Genomic DNA, 20895 nt, shown 5'->3' on the forward strand with positions numbered 1-20895 from the left:
AATATTGTACCTTTACATCATGCCTTTTAAAACAATCATGCCTTTTAAAATCAATAACTCCTTAATAATATCCAGTGATCAAAGTTAGAAAACTGGTCTTAGAAATGAATTTTTACAAATAGCTTTTTGACCCCAATCTCTCTTGAACTCTAAGGTCACTGATGACCTTCATGTTGCTAAATATATCAGTCCTCATCTTACTTGACAGGTCAGCAGCATTTGCATTTATTCCTCACTCCTAGAAATAAATACTTTCTTCATTTAGCTTCTGGGATACCACGTGCCTTCTCCTGCTTGTCCTTACGAAGGTGCTGCTGCACTGCTCCATCTCCATCCTCTTTTCTGGTTCCACCTTTTCTCTCTAGCTTCAAAATGTATGAGTAAGTCCAGGGCTCAACCACAGGACCCCTTCTTTTAGTCTACATTCACTCTCAAAGTCCTAAAGGCCCTGTATCATTTGTCCAACTCCCCTGTCACCTCATGATCACCTAAAAACTCCCAAATTTCTGTCTCTAGCCCAGATTTTTTTTCTGAACTGCAACTCATATCTACCCACTTACTTGACATCTCCATTTAGGGGTCTAATAAACATCTTAAACCCAATATACGTCCAAAACTGAATTGCTGGTTCCTGCCCCTCCTAGCCCATCTTCAGAAATAGTGACTCCATTCTTCTAGTTGCTTAGAACCAACTCTAATAACCCCTTAACACCCCCTTTCCTTACATCCTCCATCAAATCCATTGGCAAATTTTCTAAGTTTTGTATCTTAGAATTTGGGGGGTGGGTTGGGGTGGGCCAAGCGGCATGTGATGTCTTAGTTTCCTGACCCAGGGATCAAACCCATAACCTTTGCATTGGGAGCATGGAGTCTTAACCACTGGACTGCCAGGGAAATCCCTAAGTTTTATATCTTATGACATATGCAAAATTCATCCATATGTCACTATTTTCACATCTTGTTAACACTCTAGAGTAAGCCACTATCATACCTGACCATTGAAATGGTCTCCTAACTGGTCTGTATCTTATTTTTCCCCTACAGTCTGTTCTCAATGCAGAAGCCAGAGAGATCTGTTAAAACACAGACCCTCTGCTGAAACTTTCCAACAGCTCCTATCTCAGAGTCCTTAAAATAATCTTTACTGCTGTACGTAATCCGACCTTTCTTCTCCCTTTGCCTTTCTGGTCTCATTTCTTCTCTCCCTCTACTCTAGTCTCTGCTGGCCATCATGTTCTTAAATACACTCTTGCCTTGGAGTATTTGCACTTTCTCTTTTCCCCAGGTATCCTTCAGGTCTCTTCAATTGTAAGTCTTCCCTAATATCCTGTTTATATATAAACACACACCCACACATCCACCCTAGTTTCATCATTATTCAACATTGACTTATTGGTTTATTATCTGCCTTCCCCCATAGAAAGCAAGTTCCACAAAGGCAGACTTTATTTCGTCCCCTTCCAAGTGCCTAGAATAGGGTCTGACCCACAGGTAAATGAATTGTTTTTGCTTTTTTTCATATTAGAGCTCTTGTTTTACTGAACTCTGACCCTATCAGATTTCACCTCTCATGATCTCATGATCATTCTTGCAACTCACATATCTCTTCATTGAAAAGCTTTTGACGTAGTTCTAACAGGACATCTTCTGTGTGAAGAGAGTATGAATTCTGCATTCTCCAGGTTGAATCAAATCCATCATATAGGACCTATTTGCAATATCTACAAGGACTTTTCAAAGTGTAATTAAAAACTGGTCACAATCTGTTAAGTATCTGACTAAAGCTGAGATGGTGACAGACAACCTCCCTGTATAGACATCATGAATCCCAAAACAGTGATGACAATATTAATTCACTTCCTATTCACTTCCTTTAGTTTGGGCTGAATGTTTTATCTACTTATACATTTTAGAAGAATACTAATTTATAATAATTCCTGATGTTCAAATTGTCTTTAGAGTTGCATTATTCTGATTAACTCAGAAAATTTTTTGTTGTTGAATCTTATATTTTATGAAATACTTTGGATCTGACTTCACCGATTTGTGTTGTTTTCTATTTGTATAAAATGTATATAGCTGGGCTTTCAGGTAGCTCAGCTGGTAAAGAATCCTCCTGCAGTTCAGGAGACCCTGGTTTCTATTTGTACAATATTTATATAGCTACACATGCTTTCTTTTATTACTATTGCCTGATATGTTGTTTTTTCCTTTCCTTGTATTTTTTACCTTTTGTCAGTTTGGTATGTCCTACATTCATATTTTGTTTATATTTGAACTTTTCACTAATGATTTTTCTATGCTTTATTTTTCTTCCTTTCCTTGTCTATGATTATAGTAACAGATTTTTTTTTCCCTTAGTGATACAGAGATTTTACTCCTATACTTTTAATGGTCACCAATAACTTTTGAACATATCCATTAAAACTTTATCAATATCTGTGTAATGTCTACAACACACTTGCCATCTCCATCTACCATCTCTGTAGTCATGTCTGGGTCCCCTGCTCTTTCCCCCACTTCCTCCAAAATAGACACCTGGAATTTCCAGTTTTTCTTTGGAGTGTGTGTGTAGGTAAGCCAAGGCATTTATTCATTTATAGCCAGGCCAAGGCATGCAGGATCTTAGTTCCCTGACCAAGGAACAAACTGGTGCCCTCTGCAGTGGAAGTGCAGCGTCCTAACCACTGAACTGTCAGGGAATTTCCAGCCAAGGCATTTTTAATTAAAATAATTTTATTTTTACTTTTTGGCCATACCATGATAGATGTGGGATCTTAGTTACCCCACCAGGAATTGAGCCCACAGCCCCTCCACTGAAAGTGCAGTCTTAATCACTGTACCACTAGGGAAATCCCCTAAGACATTTAAAACTGTAATTTTTTTTTTTTTTTTTGGCTGCACTGGGTCTTAGTTGTGGCATGTGGGATCTAGTTCCCTGACCAGGGATTGAACCTGGGGCCCCCTGCACTGGGAGCGCAGAGTCTTAGCCACTAGACTGCCAGGGAAGTCCCTAAAATGTGATTCCTGATTAAAAAGTGAAAATGGTTGACTAGATTGTCTCCCATTCTTTGGGAGATTAGTTAAAATTATTGATTCATCAAACTTTTTTTCTGCCTTCCTACCATATGTCAGGCTTTGTAGTGGACTTAGGGATAGCAGAGATTGACACCTTTCTTGCCCTTAATGGGGGGCTTCCCTGGTGGCTCAGACGGTAAAGAACCTGCTTGCAGTGCAGGAAATCGGGTTGATCCCTGGGTTGGGGAAGATCCCCTGCAGAAGGAAATGGCCACCCACTCCAGTATTCTTGCCTGAAGAATTCCGTGGACAGAGAAGCCTGGCGGGCTACAATCCATGGGGTCGCAAAGAGTGGGACACGACTGATAGACTTAACACTTTCACTTGCTTTTGCCCTTGATGAAATGGGAAAGACAGCTACACAAACAAATGCAATTCAGAGGCTTAAGGGCTTAGCTGTTTGATGTGCCATGGGGAACCGGGGGAGCTGGAGAGTCAGTAGTCATCCCACCCCTTTTTAAAAACGATGATACTGGAATAGACATAGCCTCAGCACTTTCAGAAGTTCCTTCACATTTTCTCTTAGATCTTCTCGGCAAGGAACGCCACCAGAAAGCCTGAATGGCAGGGCAGGTGGAGGTGTGGCCCTCTTTTTTGTTACTTGGCCCCTCCCTCCGCCCCAAACAGCGCCCACTTTTTTTTTTTTTTCTGGCGGCGCCTACAACTCCCAGAAAGCAACACGGGGATGAGGGCGGAACTTGCTGGCCCAGCCGAGATCAGTGATTGGTGATGCGCGCCAGGCCAATTGGAGGAGTTGTTGTTAGGTGGTCCAGGAGAACCGGTCCGGGAGGGAGGAAGGAGGCACGATGGTGTTGGAAAGCACTATGGTTTGGTGAGGCGCCGCCTCGGGCCCCCTTGGGGAGCGGGACTGGGTCGGGGGCGCCTGTAGCTCGGAGGCCGGGTGGGCCTGGGGTGGGGGAGGGAGCCTGATGGAAGAGATGAGGCCTTGGGCCGGGAGGAAAGGAGCTCCAGCGACTGCCTGAGTCATCCCGGGGCCCCAGAGGTAGTTCCCGACGGACGGGCCCGAGGTACCCCCCTTAACCCTCAGTCCGCGGACAGTCGTGGACCGGCCCTGCTATTTTTCTCCATTACAGCGTCGTCTTCTCTAGACCAGCCTACATCTGTCTTTAGCTAGAGTCCTGCTTCTCGGGCTCACCATGATAGCCTTCTGCCTTCCTCTCTTTTCAAAATGATGGGTGTTAGTTAGGAAGAGAGTTTCAAATCGCTTCCTCGCCCCATTCGCTTGTCGCTGACTCCTTTGCTTTTCCTGGTGTTACCGTCAAAGGCACTAGAATAGTACTTTATAAGTGTTTGTGGCAAAAAAGAAAGAAAAAAGTGTTTGTGGCTAGTCGTGTCGGACTCTTGGCGATTCCATGTACTGTAGCCCGCTAGGCACCTCTGTCCTTGGGATTTTCCAGGCAAGAATCCTGGAGTGGTTTGCCATTTCCTTCTCCAGAGGATCTTCCCGACCCTGGGATCGAATGTGGGTCTCCTGTACTGCAGGCAGATTCTTTACCGATTAAGCTACCTTCTAAATGTTAGGCATTTAACTTGCTTCATCTCACTTAAGCCTCACGATACTCCCTGCCTTTTACAGATGAGGATACCGCGTCTCGGCAGTTTTAAATGACTTACACAAAATCACACAGCCGATTAAGTGGTGGAGCCTAGGTTTAAACCCAGGATAATCTGACTCAAAGACGCTTCGGCTCTTACCCAGTGAGCTCTCTGTCTTCATCAGTCTCAGACTTGGCTGAGTAGCTGTTAGGAACTGAGGACCACACTTTTGCAAGGTTTCAAGAGTTTCTTCTAAGTGTGAGCCTAGAATGAAAACAGAATAGTACACAAACACACACAAGTCTACAATTGCATGGAACAGACACCTGAGGGTTTTCTTTTTTCTGGGAAGATACTGTTGCCAGATAACACACAGGATGCCCAGTAAAATTTGAATTTCAGATAAACAATTATTTTTAATATCAAAATGGCTATTGCCATTTTGCATGGGACATACTTTCACTAAAAAGTTGCTGTTGTTTGTCTGAAATTCAGATTTAACTGGGAGTCCTGTATTTTCTCTTATTTATTTATTTTTGGCTGTGCTGGGTCTTCATTGCTTTTGCCTGGGCTTTCTGTAGTTGCTGGGAGTGGGGCTACTGTTTGTTGTGGTGAGGGTTTGCAGGGTTCTCATTTCTGTGGCTTTTTGTTGAGGAACACAGGCTCTAGGCTCTGGAGCTTCAGTAGTTGTGGCACACAGGCTCGGTAGTTGCAGCTCACTCAGGCTTAGTTGCTCTGTAGCATGTGGGATCTTCCCAGACCAGGGATCGAACCCACGTCCTCTGCATTGGCAGGCGCACTCTTTACCACTGTGTCACCAGGGAATTCTGGGAGCCCTGAATTTTCATTTGCTAAATATGGCAACCTCTGGGAGAAAGCAAGTTAAGAGTAGAAAGAGGACAGGATTTGGAATTCAAAAACCTGTGTTTTGGGTACTTTCCAGCTGCATGTTCTTGAGAATGTAGTAAATCTCTCACTTTAGCTATAAAATGAGAATATAATAGCAGCATCTACTTTTCTCATGGCACAGGTAGGCAAAATGTGTGTCATGGTGCTCTGTAAACTGTGCGGTACTGTACATCTATTAGTTGCCATGATGCTTAAGGAGTCCTCAGGAAAGAATTTAAGAGGGTCCTTGAAGGGACTTAGGCAAATGTTAAGGAGAGGCCATTACATGTAAGGAGAAGGGCATAAGGAAAGCTGCTGAAGTGTACATTCTCAAGGCTTGTTTTGGGAGTAGAAAGTGGACTAGCATGACTTCATTATTAGGTTGTTGGTTGAAGGTGGTTCCTTTTTTTGGAGAAAGGGGGATGCAGCCAGGTAGAAGAGCACAGATGTCAGGTTGAGGATGTTGAATTCTGCCCTTTACCCTTCAATAGAGGACTGCTGAAAACGTTCTGAGGCTGGTGGAGCCAGAGCTATCTACAAAATGGGATTTAAGAATGCTGATCTGGCTTGAGGTATAGGAGGAAAGATCAGGTCCAGAGTGATACACTGGCACCCTGTTGTAACAGCCCAGCCATAGGATAGCAGTGAAAGCCACTCCTTTTCTCATGCGTTGCTGTCCCTTAGAATTCTCTGGAGGAGCTTATTAAAAAGTTGTGTATATTTGATTCTACTTGGTCTGGTGGCTCAGACTCCCAGCCAGGGAAACTTAGGCATCAGTATTCTTTTTTTTTTTTTTTTTGATGAAAACTTTATGGAATAGCTGGATAATTTTGTCAGCCCTTATTTTGATATAAGTTTTTATTGGGAAAAATTACTTACTATTGAGCAAAAGTAGTCACAGGAAATGCATGTATTATCCTGTTCGTATAAAGTTCAACATTGAGAAAACCAAACTGCATTTTAGGGATGCACATGTAGGTGTTTTTAACACTGCCAGCACCGTCAGCCTCAAAGTGGCCCTAATGCACTGACAGTATGAGGACTGCTGTCGTGTTCTGCACGGTAGGTTCTCCCTCCCTCTCAAGCCACCGCCACCCCCGGGTCTTCCTCTGACATCTTTCTCCCAGCCTTCATCCCTCTGCTGGTCTTGCCCACAGCCTTTGTACTCAGTAGCTATTCCATCTGGATGATCCTCAAAGCTTCCATTGTTTCACAAATTTAGCCAGCACTGTATTTGAAGCTAGGAAGGCAGTTATTTCCCTGTTGGGAGTGTAATTGGAAACAGTGTATCAGGGAAAAAAGAATATAGCATGGTCAGTAAAGTCTGCCCTTGACCTCCTTTATATAGATTGACTTTCCTCTATAAGAACTAGTCTGTGTATCATGCTTACTGTTAGGCATTGTGCTAAGTACTTATCATGAATTTAATCCTCATAGCCAGCACTATGCAGGTAGGTATAATAAAACCCATTTTACAGATGAGGTAACTGGATGTTAGAGAAATTCAGTAGCTTCTTTAGAATCATAGAACTAGTAAGTAGCAGGGTAGGGATTTGAACCTGCCTGCACACTACCCTTCCAAGCCTTTCTGCTTGTCTTCCAGTAGCTTCTTAATTACCTTTCTTCATCATTTTTGGTTTGTATTTATTGCCTGGTGAAGGATACTAAAGGAAAAAATTGCCTCCAAACCCGTTCTGCTTGCCAGTAGAGACGAGCTGTCTCTGAGTATGCTGTTTTCTTTCAGGGTTCTGAGGGACCTCAGTTCGTCAAGAATTGATCTCTTCTGAGGTGTAGATAACTTGTTCACTTCGCTGCCTTCTTTTGGTCTGCAGGAACCTGGCACTTGTATTTTATGTTATTTGGATTCTTACAGATTGTGAAAAACTACGAGGATAGAATAAATACATGAGACCCCCAGATCTATGAAACCTCATATTTGCAGTTCAGTCCAGCCGTCAAAGCTGTTGAACATTTAACCAGATAATTTCTATTGTACTTTCCTGCACTCAGTGCTGCGAAGTGTGTGTTATTTCCTCAATGTTTTTCAGTTGCCCAGTTGATTTCCTGCCTTGGAATACTCCTATTTTAATAGCAGATAGCATGTTTCTCCATGACCGTGATTGATAACCCTTAAGGCACCTTATAAAAAGGTGGACATGGTACATTAGTAGATCATAACCTTGGATATTATGCAGTCACTTGTGGAGATTTAAAAAGGTTTTTCGCCTCTGGTTATTTTGAGTCAGTAAGTCTAGAGGAAGGCTTGGTCCTTTGTATATGAAAAAAAAAAGTTGCAGGTGATCCTCTGTTCCACAAAGACTGAGAGCCGCTGCCATGTACCATGGCGCCCCTCATGGGAGAGTTGTTGAGGGAGGGGGGTGGTTCCTGGAACTGGAGGGAATGTCAGACGGGTCTCACAGTGTGGCCTATCTCTCCTGCTTCACCCCTAACCTGGCAGCGTGGACAACAGTGAGTACATGCGGAATGGGGACTTCTTACCCACCCGGCTACAGGCCCAGCAGGATGCTGTCAATATAGTCTGTCACTCCAAGACCCGCAGCAACCCTGAGAACAACGTGGGCCTCATCACACTGGCCAAGTAGGTGGGGCAGAGTGGGAGGCGTGGGGGGGCGGGGTGATTCCTGTCTGTGACCCGCTACAGTTCCTAGGGCACTGCCTTTTCGTAGATTCCGTGAGGCTGCTTTTGCCCATCATCTTCCTAGACTACCTTCTTCACTATCCCATATAAATATAAGCAGCAACTTGTATTTTTAAAAATTAATATTAACCTGAATTTAATACAGTTGTGAAGCTTAATTTCCTGGGATAAAATTTCACGGTGTATTTTATTTTATGTGTTTTCTCTATTTTTAATTTTTTGGTCGTGCTGGTTCTTTGTTGCTGCATGCAGCTTTCCTCTAGTTGGGGGCCACTCTGCAGTTGTGGTGCCCGGGCTTCTCATGAAGCCCAAGCCCCTTGTGGAGCACAGGCTCTAGGCACGCGGTAGTTGTGGCGCACAGGTCTAGCTGCTCTGAGGCGTGGGGAATCCTCCTGGACCAGGAATTGAACCTGTGTCCCCTGCATCGGCAGGTGGACTGTCATCCACTGTGCCACCAGGGCAGTCCTCACTGTATTTTAAAGACAACAAAAAGTGATTTGGGGTCAGCGTCCCAGGGCATATGTCACACATCGTGTTACCCCCAAAGTAATTTGTTTTAGGAACTGATAATCCTCAAATGAGTGACTGCCCATCCCAGCATTCATATTATTAGCCAGAAAATGAGTCTAAAAATGAAGAGGTTAGGAGAGAGAAGGAGCATCCAGCTATTGTAGAGAATTCTCAGGCCCCTGAGAGGAAAATGGCATGAGAGAGGTTGGGGGAAATACTGGAAGAGGCCAAACTTCTCTCAAAATCAACCCCTTCTTATTTTCTGTGTTTCATATCCACACATTAGAGATTTTTCTCTAGTTTTCTCCAGTTATTCTCTAGTTTTATGTCATTGACATGTAACATTATGTAAGCCGAAGGTATGCAACATAATGATTGGATAATGTGTATATCGTAAAATGATCACCACAGTAAGTTTAATTAATGTCCATGTCTCACATAGTTAAAAGTTTTTTCCTTGTGATGAGAGCTTGGAAGATCTACTCTCTAAACAGTAGATGTTTGTTTAGGAAAAATAGAGATAACAGTTATCATCAAGATCTCTAAAGAAAAGATGAGTCGAAGACAGTTTGGAGGCAGCTGTCCTGCCCTGAAATCACAGAAGTGCTTCTTCCCCCATTCCAGTGACTGTGAAGTGCTGACCACACTCACCCCAGACACTGGCCGCATCCTGTCTAAGCTTCACACTGTCCAGCCCAAGGGCAAGATCACCTTCTGCACTGGCATCCGCGTGGCCCATGTGAGTCCTGCTGGGTCCCTCTGGTGGTTCCTCCTTGCTCTGGGATTCTGCCTCCACCCTTACTCCTTTTTCCCCTAGACTCTTGGTGTGAGAACCAGCACCAGGGAAGAGATGATGCAGAGAAAGGAGTGGAAAGGATATAGTGGGATGATCAGTGAAGATCATGAAGGGGAAATCCCTAGAATGGAGAATTAACCCCTCTTCCTTATCCACAGAGAGGCGCAGAAGGAAGGGAAGGGAGGAGGAGGGGGTTTAGATGTGAGTGTGAGTGTGATGATAGGCTCAAAGTATATGGAAGCCATAAGAAAAAGAGTGATAGGAACGAGCTGGGGGATTTCTGTGGCTGACTCCAAGAACTTCCTCTTCCTTTTTAAGCTGGCCCTGAAGCACCGGCAGGGCAAGAATCACAAGATGCGAATCATTGCCTTTGTGGGAAGTCCTGTGGAGGACAATGAGAAGGATGTGAGTCCAAGTGACAGTGGGGGAGTTTGGGCACCACATGTTTGGGAGGGGGCTTCTGTTGGCTCTTGGGAGAGTCAGGAAGAAGCATTGGGTCCATCAATCTGGGGAAAGGAGATTGTGCAGAATTCAGTGTTTCTGTCGGGGGGCCTTGGAGAGGTCCACCCCCTCCTGTATGCTTGTGATGTGTGTCACCTTCCCTCGTAGTATGGAACAGACTTCCTCATTTCTCTCCCCTTCTTCCTAGCTGGTGAAGCTGGCTAAACGCCTCAAGAAGGAGAAAGTAAACGTTGACATTATCAATTTTGGGGAAGAGGTGAGTAAGGGAAAGTAAATGTTGACATTATCAGTTTGGGGGAAGAGGTGAGTAAGGACCGGTTGGGGGCCAGTGACTGCTTTGATTGTGACTAGAGAACAGTCCTTAACCTAGAGGAGAGTCTGCCTGAGGGTGAGGAGCTGCAGATGGGAGCCGGTGGCAGAGAACGGGGGCAGGGCGGGAAGGAGAACCTCCTGTGTTCTCTCCCTAGGAGGTGAACACGGAAAAGCTGACCGCTTTTGTAAACACATTGAACGGCAAAGACGGAACCGGTTCTCACCTGGTGACTGTGCCTCCAGGGCCCAGCTTGGCCGATGCCCTCATCAGCTCGCCCATTCTGGCTGGGGAAGGTGGCGCCATGCTGGGTCTGGGTGCCAGTGACTTTGAATTTGGAGTGGATCCCAGCGCTGATCCTGAGCTGGCCCTGGTGAGCAAGCATTGACCTCCAGGAGAGCCCAGGTGTCCTTGATCCTTCTCACACAGCATCGAGCTTCTCTAGGGCCAGACAGTCCTAAGGACCCTTGCTTGTTTTCCCAGACCCCCTCCAGGTCCCTCTTCCCCATCATTCTGTCTGATCTCTAGGGGCAGCACTGTCAGACTCTCGTGTTCGCTTCTCCTACCAAACCCCAGGTTTCTCCCAAGTCCGTCCTTTTTCCCTATGTCATCCGTCATCTCTCCAGCTGCTTCCCCATGGGTATAAACCAGAAGCTGCCTCTTTACAGTCCGTGCCCACCCCTCAGCGGCCTTCCCCAGCACCCCAGGGGACTGAGGGCTGGAGAACGTCTGACCTTCCTCACCCTTGGCCAGGCCCTGCGTGTTTCTATGGAAGAACAGCGGCAGCGGCAAGAGGAGGAGGCACGGCGGGCAGCTGCCGCCTCTGCCGCCGAGGCGGGGATTGCCACGACCGGGACTGAAGGTGAAAGAGGTGGAATATGAAGTCCCGGGACTGCGGGGTGCTCTGTGGAGGGCTGATGTAGATGGGGCTGGGGTCCTGGTGGTGTGGAAACACGTGGGCTTGGGGGTGGGCACAGTTCCACCCTGCCGCTGTCTTCGTTTTCCTAGACTCGGACGATGCCCTGCTCAAGATGACCATCAGCCAGCAGGAATTTGGCCGCACCGGGCTCCCTGACCTAAGCAGTATGACTGAGGAAGAGCAGATTGCTTACGCCATGCAGATGTCCCTCCAGGGTGCAGGTGGGCCAGGGCCTGGGTGGGCGTGCTGAGGCAGAGACACTGCGGGAAGAAATGGAACTGAACACACTGACCTTTCTTCCTCAGAGTTTGGCCAGGCAGAGTCAGCTGACATGGATGCCAGTTCAGCCATGGACACATCTGAGCCCACCAAGGTGAGGGCCTGCTAGGGCTGGAACCGTTCCTCTCTTGGGGTTTCATAGATGAGCTCTTTCTAGAGCAGAAGGAAAGAAACCCATGGAGGTAATGTTTCTTGTGGGTAAACCTCGCTAAGGAGAATGTAGCCAGAGTTGGAGAAATGTCCTAAGTATTCTGTAATTTCCCTTCCTTGCTGGTGGGAGCAGTCTGGACAATTCTCAGTGATACTGTCTTCCAAGAGGGTGAAAAGAGGGTCCAGGAAAAGAAAAGAGGGGAGTGGGTGTCTAATAGCAGGAAACCTAAAGGTCATGGCATGGCATCTGTTTTTATCCTTTGAGCTCAAAAAGCAATGTTCTCAGGCTTCTCCTCTAACTGGTCGGTAGTTTAATGTTTGGGGACTTCCCTGGTGGTCCAGTGGTTAGGACTTAGTTCTTTTACTGTTGGAGGCCCGGGGTTCAATCACTGGTCAATGAACTGAGATCTGGAAAGCCATGCCTATGCAACAACAACAACAAAAATAGAATAAAATAAGTGTTTTAAGTTCATACTATGTGTGCGCTTAGTTGCTCAGTTGTGTCTGACTCTGTGACGTAGACCGTAGCCCGCCAGGCTCCTCTGTCTGTGGGGATTCTCCAGGCAAGAAGACTGGAGTGGGCTGCCTTTTCCCACTCCAGCATAGTGTGTATAGGCACTGGGTATTTTCCTAAACCCTCCTTCCTGTCCTTGGCCAGAGCTGCCCCCCACCCCTAGTCAAGTGGGAAGAGGGGCTCGTGTGGCAGTGCGCTCCCGTCTTCCACACGGGCTTGCTCTGCAGCCAGCCCCCTCACCGGGCTGACACTGCGCCCTTTGCAGGAGGAGGATGATTATGACGTGATGCAGGACCCTGAATTCCTCCAGAGTGTCTTGGAGAACCTTCCAGGCGTGGATCCCAACAACGAGGCCATTCGAAATGCTATGGGCTCCCTGGCCTCCCAGGCCACCAAGGACGGCAAGAAGGACAAGAAGGAGGAGGACAAGAAGTGAGACTGGCGGGAAAGGGGAGACGAGCCCGTTCAGGGGCCCAAGTAGGGTGGGGTGGGGTATAGGCTTAGAGGTGTTGTCTGTAACCACTGCAGCCTAAATAAAGCTTGGCAACTTTTTTTCTTTTGCTTTTTTGCTTCAAACACGGATAACTGCCTGTGAGCATTCCCCTTCCACCCATCTCCACCCAGGACAGTCCTTCCTTAGGAAAAACTTTACTGAAAGCCATTTGTATGAGGCACTGGGGCCCCAGAGAAGAGAAGCCAGTGCTGGCCATTGAGGATTCAGCATCTAGGGAAGGGCCAGCCTGTAAATGAGCTTTTACCACGTCTAACAAGTGCCCAAAGAGAGGCCTGAACAAGGCACTGTGGAAGTGAGGAGAGGGGGCCAAAGCCTTGTAGCCTCTGGGAAGGTTCCCAAAGGCAACGTTTGAGCCCTCATTTAATGGGGCTAGAAGTTCATCAGCCAGCAAACAAGAGATGGTGATGTTTCCGTTCAGTAGGAGTAGCACCTGCTGATGGTGTGGGGGCATTTTGTCACTTAAAGACCAGTTGGGCCGGCAAGCAGCAGGAGACAAGTGGAAAAGTCAGAATACCACATATCAGGGATCTTGGAGACCTTTCACAAGGAGCAAGTCTGTGAAGGGGAAACGTGATTCATCTTGTTGGAGCACCAAATTTAGAGGCAGGTTTTTGTGGGGCATGGAATAGAATGCACAGTTCATATAATCTCCCCCTTTATTACTATTATATTTGAAAAGGTAAATATTTTACACATAAAATACTTAACCTATATATAAAGTGAGATGTAAAGAAATTAACATATCTGAAATTGCTCAGTGTAAGCTAGAATATTTCTAATACCTTGTCACATACCTAGCCTTCTTGAACCCACTTCATCACATCCTCTTCAGAACTTTTATCCTGAATCTCACATTTATTATTTTTTTCCCTTCATGTCTTCTCATATACATAAAGATTCCTGACAAGAATGTTTAGTTTTAATGTGTTTGAGCTTTACAAAAAATAGTTTTAGGGCATTCCCTGGCGGGCGGTCCAGTGGTTAGGACTTGGTACTTTCACTGCCAGGGCCTGGGTTCAATCCCTGGTCAGGGAACTAAGATGCCATAAGCTGTGTGGCAAGGCCCTCCCCCAAAAAAGTCCTATACTCTGAGATTTACAGGACTCGGTTTTTAACAAACATTTTGTTTCTTAGGTTCTTCAAAGTTGCTGCATTTAGCGGCTGCGTATTCATTTTTCATGAATGCATATGTATTCTGGGGATGTTCTACAGTCTCACTATTTTCCTGTAGATGAATCTGGCATTGCCTCTAGTTATTTTTCTAGCATCAAAAGGATCTCAGTGTTTTTTGTACATATCTCCTGATGCACCCATGCAGGAATTTCTTTAGGATACTTTACAGGATAACGATGAATTGTTTTTCAAAGTGGTTATATGGATTTGCACTCCTTCCTGCAGTCTAAGAATTCCTATTGAACTCGTCCCTTTCCAGCCCTTAGGACCATTACAAGTTCTTAATTTCTGCCAGTCCAATGAGGATAAAATGATAACTCATTGTGATCTTAATTTGTATTTCTCTAATTACTAATGAGGTTAATTATCCTTTAAAAAAAAATAGGTCTTTGTATTTACTTTTTTTTTTTGTATTTCCATTTTTGTGAAATATTTCTTTTGTTCATTTTTCTCTTGAGTTCATTTTTTTTGGTGGGCTGGCTCTTCATTGCTCTGCAGGGGCTTTCTCTATTTGCTGTGTGCAGGCTCCTTACGGCAGTGGCTTCTCTTGCAGAGCACAGAATCTAGGCTTGAGGGTTTCAGTAGTTGTGGCGCACAGGCTTTAGTTGCCTTGCAGCATGTGGAATCTTCCCGGACCAAGGACTAAACCCATGTCCCTTGCATTGGCAGGCAGATTCTTACCCACTGTACCACCAGGGAAGTCCTTGAGTTAACTTTGTACTGATGTTTTATAGAAGTTCTTTATTCTTAGTATTAAATAATTATTTATTATATATTGTTAGAAGTATGTCAAATTTATGACTTGTCTTTTCATTCTTTTTTGGCATATGGTGTGTGCTTAAGGGATCTTAGTTCCTCAACCGGGGATTGAACCTAGGCCCTGGGAGTGAAAGCACTGACTCCTAACCACTGGACCAGCAGGGAATTCCTTTTCATTTTTTAAAAGGTACCAAATTTAGTGACCAAAATTTTTAAATTTAATGTCAGATTTCTCAATCTTTTCTTTCAAAGTTAGTGTTTCTTGTGTCCAGCAAACTCTTCCATATGTCAGAAAGATATTCTATTTTTTTCTGAAAGTTCTATGGTTTTGCCTTTCACATAGAAATTCCTTATTCTGCCTCAGTGTACACTGAGGTAGGGATCCAATTTCAGTTTTGTAATATGGAAAGCCATTTGTTAACAGCATTATTTATTGGGGGGAAAAAAAACCTTTCACTGTAGTGCTACTTCTGCCTGGGCCAAGATTCCATGAATTTAATTTGCAGTATCCTGAAGTCAGACCTTAAAGCTTGAATGTAAACAAGGTTCCACAAAATCAAACTAAAAAACCTACCCTGTGCTTACATTATGTTCATATTGGATGTGTACCATTTCTAAATAGTGAGTTTGAAAATGTGTATGTTGAGCAGGACACTAGTATTTTTTGAATCACATATTTACTTGAGAGAAATGGCTCATCATCTAGGACTTGGCAGTATTTTATAGGTGTTGGTTTTAAAGACAATGGTCACTTTGGCTTTCCTGAGTCTGGGGATAGTTTCCCAGCCAAATTATGTTTTGGCAGAGTCTGCCCATCTAGTCATCATGGGCCCTGTGTCCTATCTCTGGCCCTCTGCATGCCAGCTGAGTGACTTCAGTGTTCATGAGGATGACTCAACCAACACCTTGGCCTCTTCCAATTCAGACATCATCACAGTTCATTCTTTTGTATTTATGGCAACACCGTGGTTCACGTCCACCCTAAGAGATGCTCCCGGCTGATTCAAATACTCGGCCCATGGACCCTTCTTTTTTTCAGCTCTCCCACTTTGATAGTCCATGTATGTTTTTCAACAGTACTATGAAAAATATGTGTACGCTAGGCAATTCCATTTCAGGAATTTAAATAATCAGAAATAACACAGATTTGTACAAGGATGTTGAAAGAATGGGAGCAACCTCATATCCAACAATTATGTTACATCACTGTGGAATATTACACACTGTCAATAAGTTTTTGTTTTGGAAAAACATTTAATGATGCTGAATATATGATTATATTAGCAGATGCTTGTATAACACAGTGTGCGAGACTATTCTAAATGCTTCACACTTTCATATCATTCAGCTTCCACAACCCTATCAGGTAGCTGTAGCATCATTAATCCTAGTTTATGAATAAGGAAACTGAAAGCCAGAGAGGGAGGTAACTTACTTTACAGTGATGGTGCTGACAGTGTGGTGTGTGAACCTCTGAGTCCCCAAGACGACCTTAGGGAGTTTGTGAGGTCAAAACTATTATCATCATTAATACTGTGTTAGGATGTTTTTCTTCTCTTCCATGATGATGATACTTGCAGTGATGCCGAAGCAGTGCGGGTAAAACTTTTGGTGCCTTAGCACGAATCTAAGACAGTGGCAGTCCACACACCCCTGGATTGAAAAAAAACACAAAAACTGTTGATGAAGCAGTAAAATCATGACTTGTATTAAATCTCAACCCTTTAAAAATATTGATTTATTTTGGCTGTGATGGGTCTTTGTTGTTGCTCATGGGCTTTCTCTAGTTGTGACAGATTGCATTGGAAGGCAGATTCTTAACCACTGGGCCACCAGGGAAGTCCCTAAATCTCAGCCCTTGAGTTTACATCTTTAATATGTCTGAGGTAAAGTGGGAACCACATAGAGCATGTGGCTGCATCCTGGGGTACAATGATGGACTTGAGGGACGGTACTTGTGCAGTTGTTTGACTTGTGAGATGAACTAGCCACTTTTTTGTTTTTTTTTAAGTAAAATAACATTTTTGCTTGAAAGAATAATGCCAGGGGTTTCCCTGGTGGCTCAGAGGTAAAGAATCTGCCTGCCATTATATGCGACATGGGTTTGATCCCTGGTCCGGGAAGATTCCACATGCTGTGAAGCCCGTGTGCCGCAACTATTGAGCCTGCACTCTAGAAATTGGAAACTGCAACTGCTGAGCCCACTTGCCACAACTACTGAAGCCCTGGCGCCCATGCTCTGCAACAAGAGAAGTCACGGCAATGAGAAAGAAGCTTGTGCACTGCATCTACAGAATATCCCCGCCGCTTACCACAACTCAAGTAAAGCTGGAGGAGCAACGAAGACCCAGTGCAGCCAAAAAATAGAGTAACTGCCAGGCAAACTGGTTATTTAGACTTGAGTATTTGGCAAACACTTTCTCAAAAGTAAATGATGTAAGCCTCACTTCAAGGAAAACAACTGACAGTTTTTGTTGTCTGTGATGAAATTTGAGTTCTCAGGTGAAATTTTGAATTTTGGAAAACTTGCATGTGCCACAGTGAACTTGACATTCTCAAAATATTTTAGATGGGTAATATTAATATGTTCCTATTATGTATCAGAGTAGTGTATTGTAATGTGTCAACACTAGGAAGCTCTGCATTATGCAGTGAATCAATATTCTCCAAATGATCCATTTCAAATGCAAAAAAAGAGGAAAGCAATGATTCAGATGTAACAGATTACAAAAAGTATACTGATATGGTTTGGGATCCCATATGGTGGCTGGCATTTTAAAGACTACTGTGTATTGAATTTCCCTGGTGGTATAACCAATCAGAAGGGTTAATTTAGAATCCATACTGGATTTGCTTCTGTGACTTTAATTCTTATATTGCCGCTTTTGTTATGATAGGCATACGTAAATGCCTCAGGGAGACCTGCCCAGCCCCTTCCACCTGACCTTTGGGCTTGGGTGTCTTTGTTTGGTTCACTAGGAGACAGCTTGACCCTGCCCACCTGTGAAGGGTCTTAAGGAAGTGAAACTAACACATCCCTCTGCCCCAGGCTTGCCATTCTAGGAGATAATAAGGGATTAGATATGATAGAGTGCTTGAAGAACTATGGACTGACATTGTACAAGAGGTAGCAATCAAGACCATCCTCAAGAAAAAGAAATGCAAAAAGGCAAAATGGTTGTCTGAGGAGGCCTTACAAATAGCTGAGAAAAGAAGAGAAGTTAAAGGCAAAGGAGAAAAGGTAAGATACACCCATTTGAATGCAGAGTTCCAAAGAATAGCAAGGAGAGATAAGAAAACCTTCCTCAGTGATCAATGCAAAGAAATAGAGGAAAACAATAGAATGGGAAAGACTAGAGATCTCTTCAAGAAAATTAGAGATACCAAGTGAAAATTTCATGCAAAGAGGGATACAATAAAGGACAGAAATGGTATGGATCTAACAGAAACAGAGATATTAAGAAGAGGTGGCAAGAATACACAGAAGAATTGCACAGAAAAGATCCTCATGATCCAGATCCAGATGGCATGACAACTCTCCTAGAGCCAGACATCCTGGAAGGTAAAGTCAAGTGGGCCTTAGGAAGCATCATTATGAACAAAGCTAGTGGGGGTGATGGAATTCCAGTTGAGCTATTTCAAATCCTAAAAGATGATGCTGTGAAAGTGCTGTACTCAGTATGCCAACAAATTTGGAAAACTCAGCAGTGGCCACAGGACTGGAAAAGGTCAGTTTTCATTCCAATCCCAAAGAAAGGCAACGCCAAAAAATGTTCAAACTACGCACAATTGCACTCATCTCACACACTAGTAAAGTAATGCTCAAAATTCTCCAAGCCAGGCTTCAACAGTGTGTGAACCGTGAACTTCCAGATGTTCAAGCTGGATTTAGAAAAGGCAGAGGAATCAGAGATCAAATTGTCAACATCTGTTGGATCACCAAAAAAAGCAAGAGAGTTCCAGAAAAAACATCTACTTCTGCTTTATTGATTATGCCAAAGCCTTTGACTGTGTGGATCACAACAAACTGGAAAGTTCTTAAAAGAGATGGGAATACAAGACCACCTGACCTGCTTCCTAAGAAACCTATATGCAGGTCAAGAAGCAACAGAACTGGACTTGGAACAACAGACTGGTTCCAAATCGGGAAAGGAGTACATCAAGGCTGTATATTGTCACCCTGCTTATTTAATTTATATGCAGAGTACATCATGCTAAATGTCAGGCTGGAGGAAGCACAAGCTGGAATCAAGATTGCCAGGAGAAATATCAATAACATCAGATATGCAGATGACACCACCCTTATGGCAGAACGCCAAGAACTAAAGAGCCTCTTGATGAAAGTGAAAGAGAGTGAAAAAGTTGTCTTAAAACTCAACATTCAGAAAACTAAGATCATGGCATCTGGTCCCATCACTCCATGGCAAATAGGAGGGCAAACAATGGAAACAGTGAGAGACTATTTTCTTGGGCTGCAGATGGTGACTGCAGCCATGAAATTAAAAGACACTTGCTCCTTTGAAGAAAAGCTATGAGCAACCTAAGACAGCATATTAAAAGCAGAACATTACTTTGCCAACAAAGGTCCATCTAGTCAAAGCTATGGTTTTTTCAGTAGTCATGTATGGATGTTAGAGTTGGACTATAAAGAAAGCTGAATGCCTAAGAATTGATGCTTTTGAACTGTGGTGTTGGAAAAAACTCTTGAGAGTCCCCTGAACTGCAAGGAGATCAAACCAGTCAATCCTAAAGGAAATCAGTCCTGAATATTCATTGGAAGGACTGATATTGAAGCTGAAGCTCCAATACTTTGGCCACCTAATGTGAAGAACTGACATTGGAAAAGACCCTGATGTTGGGAAAGATTGAAGGCGGGAGGAGAAGGGGAAGACAGAGGATGAGATGGTTGGATGGCTTCACTGACTCAATGAACATCAGTTTGTGTAAGCTCCGGGAGTTGGTGGTGGACAAGGAAGCCTGGTGTGCTGCAGTCCATGGGATCACAGAGTCGGACACGATTGAGTGAATAATGAAATTAACTGAAATGGTCATTTTACTTTGTTTCTTCACCTCCCCCCCAACTCTGACCCATAAAAGAACTTGGCTTCCAGACCCTGAGAAGATGGTTATTTTGAAGCGCTAGCCTGAAATCTGTCAGCCTCTCAGTCGATGAGGTTGAACTTGGTAACAGTGGTGCAGAGGATAAGAAGCCACCTTCCAATGCAGGGAACATAGGTTCGATCCTTGGTCCAGGAAGATTCCACATGCTGCAGAACAAACTAAGCTCATGCACCACAACTGCTGAGCCTGCCTGCCGCAACAACTGAAGCCAGCGTGCCTAGAGCCGATGCTCCCCAACATGAGAAGCTGGTGTACCGTAATGAAAAGTAGCGCCCACTCGCAGCAACTAGAGAAAACTTGTGCAAAGCAATGAAGACCCAGCACAGACAAAAATAAATAAAAATTAAAATGACTGTGTATCAAGATTTGGTGTAGTAACAAGAAAGAATATCCACATTTATCTGAAAAGGCATTTTGAAATATTCCTCCCTTTTGTAACAACATATTTGAAAGGTCATATTTTCTTTATGTATGCCAATCAAAACAACAAATTGAATGCAGATACAGATATCATCTGTTAAAGAGACTTGCAAAAATGTAAAACAGTACACCCTTCTCATTACATTTTTGTTTTGGAGAATGTAGTTGTTTTTCATAGAAACTGAACTATGTTAACATGTAATCTGTTTATGGTTGCTATTTCTTACAGGATTAATATTTTTTAAATTTCTGTTTTAATTTCTAATATACTAAATATCAATGCATATGTAATTTACATAAACAAAAGCTTTTGGGAATCTTCAGTTTTTAAGAGGGTAAAGACTGCCATGCTCTTGTGACCAAATCAGACACGAATCCCTCTTCTTGTGTAGAGACTTCTTCGCGGAACCAAGTTCCTCCTGGGCTATTCAAGGACTTCTTTCCTACTAAAGTTCAAGTGGGTAATAATGAAACTGAGTTTGGTGCAAGCAAGACAGGGTTTTATGCAATGGCCAGAGAACAGAGGTTCTAAAAGCACCTTCTCCCCAAAGGGAGGGGAGTAAGGGAGTTTTAAGGCCTAGGAGGCAGACATTTATTCAGGACTCCAGGAAGGAGAAGGGGATTTTCAGGGGCAGCCAGGACATGGGCAGTCTTCCACTCTCCTTTGCACACAGCATAAATCATCCCTGTTAGACTGCAAACACCCACTTTGGTTGGCGATCTTAACATGGTAGTAAGAAGCAAAAGTAGCGCTCTAACACCTCCAGGTTCCATCTACCTGCTGCG

At 44.0% G+C, this 20895-nt stretch overlaps 1 protein-coding gene across 2 annotated transcripts; it reads left to right on the top strand.

Annotated features, from left to right (window-relative positions):
• Positions 1–3776: 3776 nt before the first annotated feature.
• On the top strand, positions 3777–12693 carry PSMD4 (proteasome 26S subunit ubiquitin receptor, non-ATPase 4). 2 transcript variants are annotated; one of them, XM_043458093.1, is made up of 10 exons: positions 3777–3910; positions 7982–8122; positions 9317–9431; positions 9807–9893; positions 10138–10206; positions 10418–10633; positions 11014–11131; positions 11269–11400; positions 11485–11552; positions 12388–12693. In XM_043458093.1, the coding sequence occupies exons 1-10, from the start codon at positions 3885–3887 to the stop codon at positions 12556–12558; spliced, it is 1143 nt and encodes a 380-aa protein (XP_043314028.1). In that variant the 5' UTR covers positions 3777–3884; the 3' UTR covers positions 12559–12693. The 2 variants fall into 2 exon arrangements, with proteins under 2 accessions (XP_043314028.1, XP_043314038.1); XM_043458103.1 differs by having other exon boundaries at positions 11014–11122.
• The last annotated feature ends 8202 nt before the right edge of the window (positions 12694–20895 follow it).

This window comes from Cervus canadensis, chromosome 2, assembly GCF_019320065.1.
Source record: "Cervus canadensis isolate Bull #8, Minnesota chromosome 2, ASM1932006v1, whole genome shotgun sequence".
Classification (NCBI taxonomy): domain Eukaryota; kingdom Metazoa; phylum Chordata; class Mammalia; order Artiodactyla; family Cervidae; genus Cervus; species Cervus canadensis.